At 45.4% G+C, this 18,039-nt stretch overlaps 1 protein-coding gene across 2 annotated transcripts in view; it reads left to right on the forward strand.

Moving 5' to 3' along the window:
- Window positions 1-223: 223 nt before the first annotated feature.
- GRIA3 (glutamate ionotropic receptor AMPA type subunit 3) overlaps window positions 224-18,039 on the forward strand; it is a gene marked incomplete at its 3' end in the record, with an annotated part of 282,972 nt that continues 265,156 nt past the window's right edge. For both annotated transcript variants that reach the window (XM_082865212.1, XM_082865213.1), the window contains exons 1-2: window positions 224-383; window positions 1,541-1,699. In XM_082865212.1, coding sequence (XP_082721338.1) covers window positions 293-383; window positions 1,541-1,699 — 250 coding nt within the window. In that variant the 5' untranslated portion in view covers window positions 224-292. The remainder of the gene's footprint in view (window positions 384-1,540; window positions 1,700-18,039) is intronic.

Genomic DNA, 18,039 nt, shown 5'->3' on the forward strand with positions numbered 1-18,039 from the left:
CGCCTTCCAGATTGGTGTGAAGACAGAAGTGAGGTGGGGGGCGGGGAGGGGGTGTGAGAGAGCCTGGAAGCGAGCGAGCGAGCGAGCGAGAGAGAGAGAGAAAGAGAGGAGGTGGTGGAGGAGGACTAGTGTGGGGTGGAAAGGAAGAGTGAGCGAGAGAGCAAGTTGAGGGGAGGGGGTGAAAGAGCCGGCGAATTCTTTTTCTTTTTCTATTATTATTTTGAAGACTCCCGAGTTGCGCCTATGCTCTTGTCAGCTTCGTTCTAGGCGTAGCACGGCCAGGCAGAAGAAAATGGGGCAAAGCGTGCTCCGGGCGGTCTTCTTTTTAGTCCTGGGGCTTTTGGGTCATTCTCACGGAGGATTCCCCAACACCATCAGCATAGGTAAGCGCGAGCCAGCCCGCCGGTCGGGCCGGGCTCTCTTGCACCCGAGACCACTGCCCTGGCGTGGCTTCTGCGGCCGCGGGTCCCTGTCCTGCATGGCCTGGGAAGGGACGGGGGACGGGGATCGGGCAGGAATCTCAGGGATCTGAGCCTCAGAGAGCTGGCTGGTCTGGGGAGCATCGGGAACCAGAGAGGTGATCTCCTGGGGCTTGGCGGGGTGGGCTGCCGCGTTTTCCGAGCTGAGCGGAGCAGGGGAGGCATGCCAGAGGCTGCAGCCGGGCGAAGAGTCACGGCTTTTCGGCTCGCTGCTCTGGACTTTGCCATGGCGTGCGTGCCGCCGCTGGAAGTTGTCCCAGGGTGATGCCTCCTGTCTGGCTGCGCCAGGGCGCGTAACCCGGTCCGGGGCTCCCTGTCCCGCGTCTCCGGGTCCCGGGAGACCGGCTAGCGCTGGGGGAGGTGGAAGCCCACCCTGGATTCCCCCAGACCCGGGCAGCAACCGAGGTCAGTGGCGGATGGGGTAGGAGGCGGGGGTGAGACTAGAAGCCGAGCCAGCGAGCGGCGAAGTCACGCAGACCACGAATTCATGAATTGCCGCTGTGTCTGTCTGGAGCCCGGCTCCCGGGCGCTGGGAGGGAGTTCTCTCGGCTTCTCCCTGGATTTACTAGTCAAGAAGTTAGAATTATTGCCATTACAGAACCAAGCCCCTGTACTGTCATGGGGGAGCGGGGGCCTGTGGGGAACAGGATGGGGCAGCAGGGGGAATGAAATTGTTTTTCTTCCCAACCTTTCCCTTTGCGCCACGAAAAGATGAACCAGCTTGTGGAGATGGGAGGTAGCGGAGGAAGAGGGGAGAGGAAGCTACCGCCTGAGAACGAAGTCCCACTCTTGGTTCCATCGTCCTACCCCAAAGCAGCCTCCTTTTCCCTCTTTCCCCTTTGCCCCTTCTCTCCAGCCTCTCCTCCGACTCTTTAGAGGAAAACTAGGTTTCTCTTGGCCAAAATTTGAGTTCACAAGAGTCTTCAAAGACACACAGGTTGAAAATCAATCATGATCACGCACCCAGGTACCACTGAGAGGTTATCGCCTATCTGTAGCTCCCCAATTTCTAACCACTCCTGGGGGGACACAAGCCAAATCTTGGTTCCCTTTGCTTGTAGGTGGACTTTTCATGAGAAACACGGTGCAGGAGCACAGCGCTTTCCGCTTTGCTGTGCAGTTATACAACACCAACCAGAACACCACCGAGAAGCCCTTCCATTTGAATTACCACGTAGATCACTTGGATTCTTCCAATAGTTTTTCTGTGACTAATGCTTGTAAGTAGATCTGCTTTTCCTCCTTTTGGGACCTGGGAACCTCATTTGCATTTTGCTTGTGGGACTTGGGGTCTGCGTAAGTGCTGGGGTGGCGATTGCCTTAGTAGACATTTTAGGGGCTCTAGTCAATCCAGGTTTCATGTGACATAAATCAACTCCAGAGGATCCTGCTGAGGGAGGGACTTAAGGCAAGTACACAAAACTCTGTTGTGAATAATGTTTCATGCAAAAGTTTCATTTTCCTCCCTGCTAAACTGGCGCTCCCTCCCCCGCAACCCCCTCCCTTTTTTTTTTCCTTTGGCTGGGAAAAAAAAGAGAAAAAATAGCATGGTTGTTCAGGGAAATTTCTTCAGATGAGATTAAAGAAAGAAGCCTCTTGATTGAGTCAATTCAGGATGTGCATTACTTGACTGTTAAAGCTAGCACCTGGCTGTAGGAATGAGCTGAATTTGACAATCGCTTAATATATAGGAGCCAAATATGAGAAATTCTGCAAACAAGTGACCTTGAGGGACAGATCAGGCTCGGTTCCCTGGCCTCTTTCTGTCCTAGAATATCACCTTTCTTACCGAGAGAGCTCTGATAGGAACTGATAAGACTACAAACTGATTACAAGTGATGAACGCCTGGCAAACTGAGGGGAAGGGAGAAAGTGCTCAGTGACTCTTTGGAAAGCTACTTCTGTTCTGTCTCCCCTAGTGTTGTTCAACTCCCCCCCCCCCCCCCCCCCGCCCCGCCATTGTTAGGGACAACACAGTTCTTAACTTAGAGCAAAAGGTGGAAGGCGGAGGCTGGCAGCAGGAAAACCGAATGCCAAAAGGGAAGAATTTCATCAGCCCCCAAAGCAGTTTCTGAAACAGCTAGTTGTGCCCTGTGATTGTTCCCGTGGAAAGGGGACATTTCATTTTGAGAAGTAAAACCACGGGAACCTGGATGACTGATAGCCTGTTGGACACAGGTTTTTCTGGAATGTTTTATGAGAGAGACTGATAATTCTTCATCTGAGCTTATTTCATGAAAAGTTTTCACAACAATGAGGGTGAGGATGGCATAAATATGTCTTGCTTTTATGGCTGGTGTAGTTGGGAATTTTTGATTTTTGATTTTCTTTCAGGGGAGAAATGATGTTTATATTTGGTTGGGTGAAACTTTGTATATGACTTTCTTCAAGTTCTTCTGCCTCAAAGGATATGTGATTTCCAAAAACTGTTCAAAGGGTCTCCAAGGGCACAGCCTCCTTGGATTTGAAGACTTGGGTCAAGGGGATGGAGGTGAATTACTTTGCAAGAAATTGTGACAGTTTTCAGCTTTAAGAAAATTTTAGCTGAAGGTACAGATCCTTATATGAACATGTTCTGAGGTACTCTGTATTTGACATTCTTTGGCTTTCCGACATTGACAAAAATAGGAGCTTATTAACTCCAGCTAAGTGTGAAAGTTACAAAATGTCTGTCTATACTTTGCATCTGATTTTGGTAATCCCAGCCTGTCTCTTCAGCACACTTACAACACACATCTGACTCTTAATTCTGCAGCCCTGAGATCTTGTCAAGAGGCCGAATTCCAAAGGCAGCTTCCTAAATATCAATTAGAACAGATTTAAAACCAAATACATGAAACTACCCAGATTTATTATTATTAACAATGAATAATGTTTATTTCAACTCACTTTAGTGTCTTTCCACTGATGTTGACTGAGATAAGAGTGCTAATTGACTTCTCAGGAATGATTAATTTCCAAGGTTTTTGGTCTTGCTGTTTATGGTCAAATCAGACTGACACTAGCCAGCCCAGGGCCATCAGAACGCTACTCAAGGAGCAATCAGGAAATGATCCTTGCCATGTGAAAAGCTCAGGTTTGAGAGCAGGCACTAAGTCATCTGTATTGGTGTTGAGTTGCCTTAATGCCCTACCTCTCAGGGCAATAAAGGGACAACCGTGAAAGGAAAAGAAATTGATCAACGCCCCCCGCCCGCCACCGCTGTAAGTCCCCAACACTTCATCTTACAAGCTTATAAGGCTGGGTTATGGCTGGGGGCTTGAAAGTGTAGCATAAGGGGTGTGGCTTACTGGGCAACAGGAAAGACAAAAAAGGCGACCTTGCCCTTAGTTATGCCAAATACACACATTTGCACACACTGACTCACACGGGAGAGATTTCCAGAAACCAGTGATGTGTACCCAGCTGCCTGTTGCACACTCAGACTTTACAGCTCAGAAGACAGAGGAGGAAAGCTGTCGTCTTCTCCAGTCCCCGAAACAGTCCTCTCTGAATGTCACAATCATTGAATGGGGGCCAGATCTCAAAGCTGTCTCCTGGTAGCTGCTGCCTACAATCTTAGTATGAGAAAGATGACTAGTCCAACCACCGTCTGATAGTCTCTGAATGCAGAAAACAATCATTTCACGGGGGCCAGGGAAGCCCTGCAGGTGTATCTCATTTCTTTCCCTGCCCTTGAGAGTTCTTTTTCTCATGGAAGTGAAGATCACATATCACAGATGTCGGCACACAATACTAGTTCAGCGCTGGAGCCTGGCAGGTAACCCCTGGTTCCATTCTTACAATTGATTGCACTATTACACAGAGAAAAAAAAAAAACACCCTGGATCCTCTGGCCTGCCCCTCCCTGGAGACCTAGGGAGAATTTGAGAAAACCCCAGGTGAGTCCAAACCTGCTTGCCCACCTCTCCTGTCTGCTTCAATATGGAATAGAATGGCAAAAATTAAAGAAACTTGCCCCTCTTCCCATTCAAAACTCCTAGTTTCAGCTTCCCCTAACACTAGAATTGATCTCTTTCCATGATCTTTCCTGCACCCTCAATCTTGCGGCAGACACACACTTCTGAGGACACAGGTATGCAGGTAAACAAAAAAGCCAAAAATAAACAAACGGTAATGCCTTCTGTATGTGTCCCTGCTCTCTGCTCTCCCTCTGCATCCCCTCCCCCAATGTATTCAGAGAGTTTGCTTGCAATGAATCCCAGGCATCCGTTATTTAAAGACTTCTTCACCAGCAACCAATTCTTTTCTGCACAACCCCCAAGAGGTTTGCTTAAGACAGACTCCGCCTTCAATCCGCATCTTAAGAGGCCAATAAAAGCATCTCTGGTTTTGAAAGGTGGTTCATTTGGGATCTCAGCTCAGAGGTGAATTGAAGTTTATCGAAGAGACTCAGCTGATTTGGAGCACATGTTCTTATTTCGTAGTGATTAACTGAGTTTGCTGCTTTACTTTTCAATTTGGCTAGGTAGCCCCAGAAAGAAGCATGGTGTGAATACTATGATTTCAGGATACATGCATTCATACACACACACACACACACACACACACACACACACAGAGGCACCTATACACCCATAATCAGTATTTATGAAAAGAGGTGTCACACACGTTTTAAGTTGTATACACGTCTGTTCTTTAAAAACCAGATTTGATCATCGTAGGGCTTTGGGGAATGTGGCAACACCAAGGGACTGCTGAGTCCCATTGGTGTGGCTTTGCTCCCCTGGTTCCTCAGGAAATGCCTCCGATTCCCTTGAAGTCCCCTCCTGTGTCTTTCTGCTGTGCACTTGTAGTGCACTCCACACTACATCACCCCAGCCTCTGCAGTGTCAGCTCATTAGCACACAGATCTCATATTCCCTCTCTGCACTGTCATTGCAAAAATTGCTGTTGTACACCTTTACAGCCAACAAATGTGCTTGTGGATTACGCGCTGTTTGCAAGAAGCAAGGAAAAGGCAAATGTAACCTTAAAGGTTATTCACCACGGAATTGTGCTCTTAACGCATTGGCTTAAGTAAAAATCTGTTGATGGAGGCGAATAGTGATGGTGGGACTGAGAGTGGGACTTAGGAGTGCAGGCTCTAATGGAGCCCCAGGCAAAATCCCTTTTGCTGGCTAAATGTAACTCATCAGCTGCAAATTTTTATTCCATTCATTTTTTTCAAGCTATTTGAAATATACCTGCTAACTGAGAGCACGCTCCTTTTATAACTGAGCGCATTTCGCTACCAAGTAAGTGTACTTAGCTGAGACAGGTTTCCCTCTCTTGCCCACAGAGTCACAATTTAAATTATCTAATTATTCTAACTGCCAGGATCCATTTAACTGTTTAAGTCCATTTGGGAAAGAAATGTCTCCCCTGATCCTATTCTCTGCTCTTTGGTGGGTTTTGTTTGTTCTTTTCATGTGATCTTTGGAAGCAGGGTGAGGACCCACAGTATCACGGCTCCTGCCTTCAAACAGATCTTCACATGCTAACCAATGTCAATAGCCCCAGCTCCCACCGCCAGCTCCCCCATCTTTGTGGCTTTGCCGCTCTCCCTCTCTCTCCAGGCCAGTCTTCCATAAGCTCACTGGCTTAGCTCACTTCTCAGCCCCTCTGGCCAGCTGGCTTAGACTACTGAAGCACGAAGAGGTCGCCAGAGATTTAAGTCACCTTCTCACAAGGTTTATTATGGGGTTTTTTTTAATCTATTTTTTACGTGGCGAGGAGGGAGGAAGGTGATGCTGTTCATTCGGGCCATAAAAATAGATGGCAATCAGCAGGCTGTAAAGGTGAGCTTCCAGCAAAGTGTATAACCTCCCCTAGAAGGTGGCTTCCTGGTGATCTACTAAGGGGGGTGGGGGGGTGGCAGGAAGGGTCTGGGGGGAAGGAACAAAGAAAACTACTTGGTTCTCCATCTATGCCTACTGCAAAATAAGCCACGGTTTTTCCTTCCTCTCAGCAATTTTAACTTTTTTCCTTAAAATGTGACTAGTTTCTCACATCCCCCACTTCTGCCTCTATCCGAGGTTGTTTTCTTAATTCTGCATTTCCCTCCGTACTTGCCAAGACTGAATGAGAATAGTGGGCGCTGGTTGAGGTTTCTATTATATGTTTTTGGCTCCTGGTATATTTTTAAATTTCATCATTATGGGTAGTCAGAGGTGATTGGCTGGTTTCATTTTAACAGATTGAAAACTAAACGAAGCTTCTGAGGCATCATTATTAGTCTTCCTTTGTGGCTGACAGATTTGTCATTTTTACACAACTGGCTGAAGGATGAAAAGACAGCATGGATTTTAAGAGAGGGCCAGAATTTTAGAAGGTGGAACTCGTACCTTCGGGGGAGGAGGATAAACATGCTAATTCAGATGATTTAACTTTTAACTTCTTAGATTGAGGCAGGAAATATCTTTGAAGGACCTTTCAGAAAACTCTTCATCTTCTCAAAGGTCAGGGAAATTATCTGCATACTTTACCTGGCCCATTAAAAAAAAAAATCAAGTTTTGACTTTGTTCCTTTGGCTTTGATACTTTGGGTCTAATTAGATGACATGTCCACAGGAGGGTGCAATTCAAAGCCCAGGTGGGGGGCTCCGGGCATTTTTCAGCAGGAGTGTGGGAGTCGTGCAGACACAGAAGCAAGTCCCTCCCTGCTGGGGAAATGTCTGGGCTCCAGTCAGAGAGTGACAGATAGCGTCAGCCTGTGCGTGGGGTGAGCCTTGAGCCCGGGCAGCAGGCCCCGGAAGGGGTCGGTACTTGGCAAAAGGTTAACATGGACAGAATTTGTCCTCTTCTCACTTCTACCTCTTCTCTCGCCATCATTTCCCCTCCTGCTCTGCCTGCCCAGCCCAGGCCCTTTTGCTGGTGTCCAACTGGCCTGTGATTCTGGTGTCCCACCCACAATAAACTGGCCTAGGGGCTGTCTCCTGCTCTGGACTTTTCCAGACCTAATGCTCCTTCCCCATCAGAATATCTCTGTCCTTCGTCCATCCTCCTCAGGGCCTTTACTCTCCTTTGAGGGTGATGGCTTTTTATCTCATATAAGAGTCTTGCTGAAAGTGGCTGATAAGGGGTTAACATACCTGACTGGGGGCTGTTTGCTTTAAAACCAGGGACTCTGGGAACCATAAAGCCTCAATTCCAGGGAAAGATACTCAAATGGGGGTGTTTCTGGACATGAGGTGCAGAGTAGCTGTTCACTCTACCCAAACCAGAGATCAGCTGCCCCTGGTCAGGGAACACCTCTATAGGTCAAAGTCAAAAGGTCCCTGCATGTGGTAGGTTTGGTGTAAGTACACCCAAGGCATCGGGGAGGTACAGCTTCACCATGTTGAACTGAAAAGTCTTTGTGGTAATTTGGGAAGCAACCAAAGGTCATAGGGATTCATTATTGAAGAAGTAAATACATACAGCTTTGTGTATGTTAATCATGCCTCAATAAAGTGGTTCTTTAAAAAGTGTAACCTTTTTGTACGTACTACCAAAAAACAAACCAAAAAATAGGCTGCTGTAGAGTCTGAAGGGGCCTGCGTGGGCATTGGCAGGGGAGGCACTGGCATGGAAAGGAAGTCGTAAGAGGGGAGAAAGGCGGTGACGAACCTGGGCCTCAGACTGAAAGCTTTCTTTCCCTGGGATGGCACATAGAATGCAGTGATTACGAGGCAGTATCTACCTCTGGAGGGACTTGGAAGTCTAGCCGAGCAGTGTCTCCTCCCCACTCCCTCCATCCCTCCCTCTCCTTTTCTCAAGTGTACACTCTGGCTTCCCTCCCAGTGGAAAGAGGCAGAATACAGTTAAGTCCCCTACATACGAACCTTCAAAGATGCGAACGTATTCTAAACCTACTACAGTACAGTACTATATAGGCGATTATGTTAGTTGGGTACCTAGGCTAACTCTGTTGGACTTACAAACAAATTTGACTTATGAATGCGCTCTCGGAACGGAACTCGTGGGTATGTAGGGGACTTACTGTACTCTCTTCTGGATTTCTGTTTGAGCTTTGGTCAGAGAAGTAAGTGTTTACAGCCCTCTGTCTGGACTTCCCTTCTCCTCAGTCCCTAGCTACCACTGGTCGCCACTTCTTTAACACTTGTCCTCAACGTGACCATCATTTGTCCTTGTTTGGAAGGGGGCATGGGGTTAAGGATAAGGGTGAGGAAAGGAAACACAGCTGATCATGACCCGTTAACCCTAGGGGCACAGTTCAGCCTAGAACAGCACTTCTTTCATGTGCACACCAGCGGCCTGGGGATCTTGTTAAAACGAAGATTCTGATTCAATAGGACTTCAGCGTCCAAAAATCTGCATTTCTAGCAAGCTCCCAGGTGATGCCAATACCGCTGGTACTCAAACCACTCTTTGCAGGGAGACTGTGATTACCAAAGAAAAAGTCTCTCCCAGACAAGCTCTTACCCACATGCCTTTCAAAGAAAGCTCTATAAGAGACACATCTGGCTCATTCTGACTCAACGATGTCATATCATACTCCTAACCACCCTGTGTTCGTTTCAGCCATGTCTGTAGGTGTCTGATGAGAGCATCTACTTAGAGCTGCTTTTCGTAGGGAATTGGAATGGAGACTGGAAGGCAGCCTGAGAGAGGAGGTAGCTCATGAGCCGGGCTGACAGTATCTTGGCTTCTTGCCACACCTCAAAGTGTCCCTTTTAGAAACAACCTGCCCAAGGGAGCTACGGTTGGCATGCAGTTCCAACTGCCTTTCCACTTTGCTTCTCTGGGTCAGGGCATGCCAGAAGGGGGCATGTAGAATCTGCTCCTCAGCTGTCTGACTTCCCTTCAACAGGGTTAGAAACATGTACAACACAACCCGAATTCGGTCTGGTTCCCTAAGAACCTGAAAAATTGACTCCATTTTCCAGGCCAGTGCCAGACATTCACTGAGATCTAGAGGGAAGGGAGGGGAAGTGGTGTCACTTTCTAACATATTTGAGCTGAGGACTGCTCCAGGGTAGCCATTGAAAGCTTACCCAGTGTCATTTGAGGACTGCCAAATGGCACCCTATTATCCCAGATATTGCCCCCCAGCAGCCTGCCATTAGTCTGAAATTCCACAAATTCATTTGTTGGTGTTACGGCACCGAAGACCTGTGCTAAAATGCAAGCATGCTATCTCTGGAAGGGGATGAGTTAAATCCTTATCAGCCATTACTATTCCGACCAGGATTCTTTGATGAGATTACCACCTGTTACCTTGCAGGATCCTCACAGGAGGTTTTGCAAGACGGGTAAGTGACCCAGAACAAGGGACCAGCCCAAGAGAGCGGGGTGCCAGATGGATGGTGGGCATTCAGGGGGCAGTGGGAGACCCTTGAGGAAGAGTCCCTCAAACACACTTCACCTGGTTTGCAACATTTGATCTTCTCCATAGATAAAATCTGGTAGTTTATTCGCTAAGATTTTAGTTGCTTTTAACCCTCCAAGTCACAACTTTCCGATGGTAGTGGGCTTGCTGCCTCTTCCGTGCTGGTTCTTTGTTGCAACAGATGATCTCAGTCTCTGGATTCCCCATAATTACTGTGGGATATTTTCAGAAGTATAATCGGTTTGTGATGGGGGGGGGGGGGGTTGGTGAGGATTCTTTTTAACCTTTTAAAAAATGTTGCCATCAAAAATAGTCCCCTTTCAGTTATCTGTGATTGACTGATCTACCTTGCCAGTTACTCATTGTAGTCAGGGCCCTCATCCTTGCTGCTACCCAGAAAGGGATCTGGGTACCAGTAATGGATGAGACAGGAAGAGATGCAGGACCCAGCCCACAGAGGAATCACTGCATGGATGTGGGTATGGGTTTCTGTACGGATGAACACCTTTGTAAATTTAAGGTAGGAAGGCCACTAACATCCACATTCAGCCAGAACCTGTAATAGATTCTCAAATATTCTTATACCTTATTGCTATTTCCAAGGCGATTTGGTTATTTTAAAACAGTTTTTCTCGAATTAGACCACTTGCAATGGAATCACCAGAGATGCCTGTTAAACATCTGAATTCCTAGGTTACACTCCAGATACATTAAATCAGAAAATATACGGATAGGCCTTTTTGACAAGCTCCGTGGGTGATTCTAATGCTCACACAATTTGGGAATCACTAGTTTAATTAGCCCTGGTAGTGCAAACAGAGACATATGGATTCATACTGAGTATTTGCGAAGCACCAGGCATTGTACCAGGCACTTTCACACACATTAATTCTGTAAGTAAGTGAGGTGCTATCAGCCCATGCAAGCATTAGCGAGTTTGGCTCTCAGATTGGAAATTCAAGACTTGAAAGAACTAAGAGATTAACCTCAAGTCACAGTCTCTGAGGTAAACAAAGCAAAAATGTTCTCTGAGATGGTAAATAGAGACAAGGAAATGATTTTCATTTTGACAATGCTTCTTCCCTTCTTTGCTTGTTAGCTAATGATTGGTCCCTTAGCCATGCTACAAACTAGATGTCATGTCAAGTGCCAACCCATTTGTCAAAAATAGATGCACTGCAATCAGTTTATATAGCATTCATTGTGCCATCCTTGCTATCAACACATTTAACAGTAGGGCTGAAATAATAACTACCATTCACTGAACCTCTGCCGCGTGGAAGACACCGCACTAAGCATGGTACATGCCTTATCTCATGGAATAATCACAACATTGCTAGAAAGGAGCTACTCTCATCCCCATTTTATAAAAGAGGAATCAGAGCGGGTTCAAAATATATATAAGCAACTAGCTCAAGGTCACGCAGCTAGCTAATTAGTGGCGTCAGGGTTCTACCTGAGATCTTCCTGTCTCTAGAGTCTGCGCTCAATTTCAACTGGGGCTGAAATCACAGATGATGACAGAGGCCAGGTGGACCACATAAATGTGGAAACTGGGCAGGTATGGAGTGGTGGGGCCTGTGGCAATCTGGAGACTCCAGGTCGCTGCCTGAATACATTCAAATGCAATGTTGTAAACCACTGTGGGACAAAGAAAACATCTGCAACAGGACTTGGGGTGGTAGGAGGTGGAAGGTGCAAGTTTCGGACCTCTTCACCACCCCGTCCACCTCCCTCTGGCAGCTAAGTTACTGGCTGAGGGAAGCTCTATTAACTGAAAAAAACAAAGAGAAAAATCTCTGCTTAGTAAAAATCGTATTTTGACTTTTTCTTCTTCGTGTTCCATCAAGGTACCTCAATATGGCAGAACTTTCCCTCCTTTGTCCTTTTGGCCTTACATGCATACACTGTATTCCAGTGGCCTTTCACGGTTGAGTGCCAGCTCAACTCTAATCTTCTCCCAGGCAATGCTGAGGCCTGCAGCAAGGTCAGGACGCTGGCACAGAGTCATTAGCAAGTGCTCGGCAGGCCAAAAGAGGTACTTCTGGACGGTGCTATGGGGGAAACGGCTTAGATTCTGGTACATGCAAATCCCAGGTCTACAACTGGGGGGCCGCTGGGTCAAGTGAGGCTCTGTCAACATTCACCCAGGGTAGGAGCCCCCCATACACCCCGGGACAGAGGCTCACCAACTTTAGACAGGGGTCCAAAATAGAGATGTATAGTTAGTTGCTTGGAGTTGTAAACTGACCTAAGCCAACTGGTCATTCACAATCATTAGGTATATATCATTGGATACCAATAACCAGTCATTGTTAGAGTGAGGGCTATAGGTCTTCTCCCCACAACCTCACTACCAGGTGTAAAAGTAAACCTCATACAGAATTCTTTTTTCTCATTAAAATAATGGCAAGCAGGCATAAAAATAATTGGACAGCCTGTCCTGTAGGCTCAGTCAAGTCCAGCTCCCTTTCCTTTCAGGTGCGCCAACACCACCTTGCACGAAGGTTCACTTGAGGCAGACAAAACAATACCCTAGTAGCAGGATGCAGCTAATCAAGAATCCTCATTAGTGGCTGCCCACAGGACGATTTACAAATTAAGCCTAGGGTACCATTCCAAGGGATAACACTATAGAGCTTGTTAGACCCTTATATCTTCTTTCTGCTAGTTTGGGAACACCTCTACCATATGTCTAGCCAACCCACATATGTTAAACACTACTGATTTCACCAATGAGAAATTTCATGTTAATTAACAAAGTCTCTGGTGTCCATTGAAGATAAAGATATGTGAAGTGCTTGCATAACCACTTATTGATTAGAATTATTAAATGCCAGATAACCACTCCTGCCCTTTGTATTTCCCAATGAGGGTAACTGAGACCACCCCAAGGGTGTTGATTCAGACCAAACAACCCACATATATACCACACAAGTTATGTTGAAGTCTTGTAAAATCATTTACAGAGAATATAACATGTGAGATACCGTGTTTCTTACGGCCTTGGGAAGCAGTTAAAACTGCAGGGGGGTATGGGGTAGAGCGGAATGAGCAATGGAGCAAGAATTAGGAGATCTGGGTTCCAGTCTCAACTCTGCCGCCCACTGCCTGGATGACCTTGGACAAGCCACTCCGTTCTCCGGCTCTAGTTTTTATCATTTCTAAAATGAGGAGATTCATCTCTGAGGAGGCTGCCACTTTTTACGTCCCATCATTCACTCTTGTCCAAATCCTACCACCTCCGTGTCTAGTAACAGTCTCACTTCATTGCTTACTGAGGAAAGACCATCCAAAATGAAGCCCCTCAGATTCTTCTACTACATCTAGAAACTTCTCATCATGTTCATCTATTCTCTGCCTTTGTAAGACTGTGATGAAACTACTGAATCCTTGAAACCAATGGACAGTACCTGCAGCCAGTTGTGGCTTACTCTCGCTTGCATCGTAGCTCTTCCACTTACTGGATGTGGAACCTTGGGACAAGTTACTTAACTTGATTGTGCCTGATTTCCCAATTATAAAGTGGGGATGATAATAATCCTCACCTCATAGGGTTATTGAGAGTTTTAAATGAGATAATTCACAAATCCACATAAAGTACTTAGAGTAATGCCTGGCGCATATTGGATATTATTATTATCAACATAATCATTAGTTTAAAATCCTTTGAGCTTTCTGTCCTAAAAACAGAAACGTAGTTTCATTTGAAAAGTAGAATCTCTTGTCACTCTACAGACCAGCTTTCCTTCCTGAGTAGCTGCCCTCTGAGGTTTTCTACAGTTCTCAGCTCTGCCCCAAACCCAAGATTATTTTCTTCTGCCAACAAAGGCATCGTGGCACACCTTCAGATCAGCAGCCCACCACCGTGACCCGCTACACCTCTCACCCACGCATCCAAATTTGCCCACCCAGTTTGCCTCTTGTGAGCGACAGCTACTCAGATATTCTGTGATCAAAAACTCTGAGATGCATTTTTCTGCATAATTGAAGGACTACAGGTTCAAGGGAAGACTTAGAGTCTTCTTTCCCAAATAAACTCTTCATCTCCAGTTCCATCTGCTGCCAATCACACAATGAATCATCCTTTCTGTTCTTTTGTGACAATCCAGTATCCAAACAGTACACAAGTAGTCCCCCTGCCTTCTGAAAGGCTCAGGAGGCATCCACATGTCCTCTGACAGTTGATTCAGGAGGAAACACTTGGGCCAATCACCCGGTGGACTGGCTCTGCAGCAAGGCCCTGGAGCTTCTCTTAGAAATGGAGCTGCCCACGGAGGGACACAAGGAAGAGCAGCAAGGAACTGCTCAGGGCCTCCCCAGAGGAAGCGCCTTCACTTCCTTGGGCATTAGTGAGATTTCTCCATGGGTCCTGGAGTCAAGAGCCCCCAGGGGGCTGAGGGTTGAGGCACTTCGTACTGCCCATTCTCCTGTAGAGCGAGCACTGCCCTGGCACATACACATGGCATACATCTTCCCCTGGGCCTTCCCATTTCCTGGTGACGCTTAGCATTTGACAATCACTTTAGTATCTTGCCATTCAGATGATGACAACTCAATGGAAATCCACTTCTGGCACATCTCTGAGTCTAGTCCACCCTTTGACTAAATATCACAGCCTCTTACAAGAGTTCGATCCACTTTGTGCAAGAGTTACTAAGAGTGTCCTTTGATCTCCTGGTTTCTGCCAGTCCTAACTCTTACTGTCCCCAGTTCTTCCCTCTACTGCCTGTAGATCTGTAGAATATAAGGAGAAGTTGAGAACAATGAGGAAAGTTGAGCTCTCTCCTGGGTAAAGAGAACGGGAGCTGCCCAGCTTTTTGTACACTCACTCCTGGCCCTTGGGTTTGGCACCTAATTCTCTGGAGCAAGGTGTTGCTGTTTGACCCTTGCCTAGTAGAAGGCTGTTTCTCCTACTTAGTTTGGGAGCAATCAGAAGGCAAGGAATGGCTCTAAACTGGACTGCCTGCATTTGAATCTTGGCTCTGTCGCTTACTAGCTATGTGACCTTGGGCAAATTACTTAACCTCTCTAAGCCTCAGTTTCCTCATGTGTGAAATGAAGGTGATTATAATAGTAACTACCTTATAAAGTTGTTGTGAAGATTAAATGAGATTATCCATGTAAAATATTTACCATGATGCCTGGCGTATAGTAAGTGTTCAATAAATGGTAGCTATGGGTTTCCCTGGTGGCAGAGTGGTTGAGAGTCCGCCTGCCGATGCAGGGGACACGGGTTCGTGCCCCGGTCCGGGAAGATCCCACATGCCGCGGAGCGGCTGGGCCCGTGAGCCGTGGCCGCTGAGCCTGCGCGTCCAGAGCCTGTGCTCCGCAATGGGAGAGGCCACAGCAGTGAGAGGCCCGCGTACCGCAAAAAAAAAAAAATAATAAAATAAATGGTAGCTATTATTAACACAGAGTACTGAGGTGGTTGGTAAGTGGAAGAAAGGAATAGAATTCATCAAAACCAAACTGAACAATAGATTCTTCCCATCTATGGCCATCCCTAAAGCCCTGCAAACTAATTTTTACCCTCTGAATCTGTAGCTGGAACCAGATGGGGTTCTCTTTGAGTACTCACAGTGCTTCCTCAGGCATAAAGGATTCGCTTTGGGGCAAAGTAAAGCAGAAAGAAACAATTGACTTGATGCCCAAAAAAGCCAGAGAATACACACCACTATGTTTAATCATGCCGTCATTGAGTGAAATTGTCTAGAGAGACATGATCTCTTCAATTTTTTTGTCTGAACAAGATATGCTTGGGATAAAGCAACATGGATATGATAACCTTGGCACTTGCTGGCTGGAAGGAAAGAACAAGCTTTTTTCAAATGTAAAGTCTATAATGTGTTTGAAAGTGGGAGAGTGGAACAGTGGATCCTGGAATCTTCACTTAGACAAGGAAAAATGTGAGGCCAGTTGAGCTCTCCCAGCCATGATTTTTCTGAGTTCTTTTAATTAAGGATGATATACAGATGGTAGTTTAGAGCATATCAATTTGAGTGGATGGATTTTCTTCTTTTGATATTGCTTGCCTAAGTCAGACCAAAAATAGCATAGGAAGGAGACATGCAAAAGGTTAAAAGAGAAATTTTGCTAATGTGATTTTCCAGCATTTCAGTCTCTATTCTCTCCAGAGCAGAGGTTAAGTGCTCTGCTCCATAAGCACAGACTCACTAGTAAGGATCCTGCTGAGGACCACTAGGCAATGCAGTCTTTTTCTTGCCCTCTCCTCGGTGTGCTGGCCTGATCTACCAGCATGCTGTCTCCAGCAGGCCCAAACCTGGGTGATGACCAAAAGCATTTTTTTTCCCTTCATATCCCAGGGTGCCCTTGCTCCACCTGCATCACCTTCTCTTCTCATTTCCTATCTAAGCTAGGTTGCCTCATGGGATCACTGACTTTTTTTCTCTCAGGTGAGGAAACTAAGGAACAGAGAGGCTAAATGACTTGCCCAAGGTCACACAGCCAGTAAATGGCTGAGCTGAGATTATGATGCAGGCCATCTAACTCTTGGCACTTCTCTAAGATGTCTTCCCAACATAATCCTTCTTCTTTTAACTTTCACTGCTACATAATGATGTTATATATGAAAATAATGTCAGTCCTGTCTTTTTTAAATAGGTGGCAGAGAGGAAGAATAAATTCACAGCAAGTGAATTGGAAACGCAGTAAAGCATGAGTTTCAGGGACCACAGTTAATGGTATCTTCCATTTAGTGCCTCCAACGTTAACCTGTCATTTTCCCATCCTCTGATTTATAGTCAGGATGAGCAAAACAAACTCCTGAAATCCTGTTATAGATCACAGACTACTGGAGATAGATCAAGTAGCTCTAGTCCAACTACCTCATTTTGTGGATGAGGAAAGTGAGGCCAAGAAAGGAGAAGGGGTTTGCCAAAGGTGATGCATCTCCCTAGTGGTAGAAGCAAGATGAGAATCTAGACTGCCAGATTCCCAGAGCAGGGTCTTTGCCACCATATTTTGTAACAGCAGGTGTTGTACTAAAGCAACACTACAAATTTTATTATGTTACCATTTACTCATATCTTTTTCTTCTCTAATTGTTTCATGTATATAAGTCATAGTACCTCAACTAGATTTTTTAAATGTAGAACATTTTTTCATGATTATAGAAGTTAAAATGTAAAATTAATTCATGCTCATTGTAAAAAAAAATTCAAAAAAATAAGAAAAATTGTCCAAGTAGAGTAAAAAAAATCACCCAAATTGGGTTTTACCATATGTACAGATTTGTATCCTGCCTTCTTACTTTATATTATAACAGGGAACATTTTTCTGGACCTCTTAAATGTTCTTTGAAAATTTGATTTTTTAAATGTCTATAAATTATTGTATCACAGTGTCATTTTGTTATATACATACATATATATATATATATATATATATATGCAATGATTTATATAACCATCACCCAATTTTGTGCATTTAGGTGGATTCCAGTTCACTGAGGTTTATTATTATGCCCCAACTTCCTGTCATATGTGCATCCTAGCACATGTCTGAACATACAGTAAATATTTAATAAATACTTGCTTACTGATTTGTTGCCTTGACATTTCTGGAATGACCATTATTCTTCCAGCAGATTGGGCAACCAAAGTGAGAACTTGACATTCCAACCTCTTTAAGGTACATGTTATATAACTCAAGACAAGCAGTATAGCAATAGCGGTTATGCTCAGACATCAGACTCTCTGGGCTCAAATCTTGGATCCATCACTTTCTAGTTGTATAGCCAAGGGTGAGGAGCTTAACCCCTCCAAGCCTAAGTTTTTCTGTCTGACAAATGGGGGAAATGGTAGTGCCCACCTCATGAGGTTGTGGTAAAAATTAAATGATAAAATATGTGGAAAGTGCTTGGTATATAGTGAGCACTCAACAAGTATTAGTTGCCATTATTAATATTATATAATATTATATATGTTACATTCCTTGTCAAAGGAATAAAGCACCAGACTTGTAGTCAGAATACCTGGCTTCTCGTTCCCTCTCTGCTGTCTTCTGGCCCAATGACCTTGCATGAGTTCTTTTACTTGTCTAGGTCTCAGTTTCTTCATCTACAAAATGGGGATAATAATACCTGAGCTGTGTACCTTACAGGAATTTTATGAGGATCAAATGAGAGAATGAATGTGAAGGTGCTTTGAAAACTATGAAGTCAAGGATGATTGTTAGATATGTAAAGTAAGATGTGATGTATGGTTGTTGTAGGTAGGACTAGCG

Source organism: Leucopleurus acutus (genome assembly GCF_964270905.1).
Source record: "Leucopleurus acutus genome assembly, chromosome: X".
Lineage (NCBI taxonomy): Eukaryota > Metazoa > Chordata > Mammalia > Artiodactyla > Delphinidae > Leucopleurus > Leucopleurus acutus.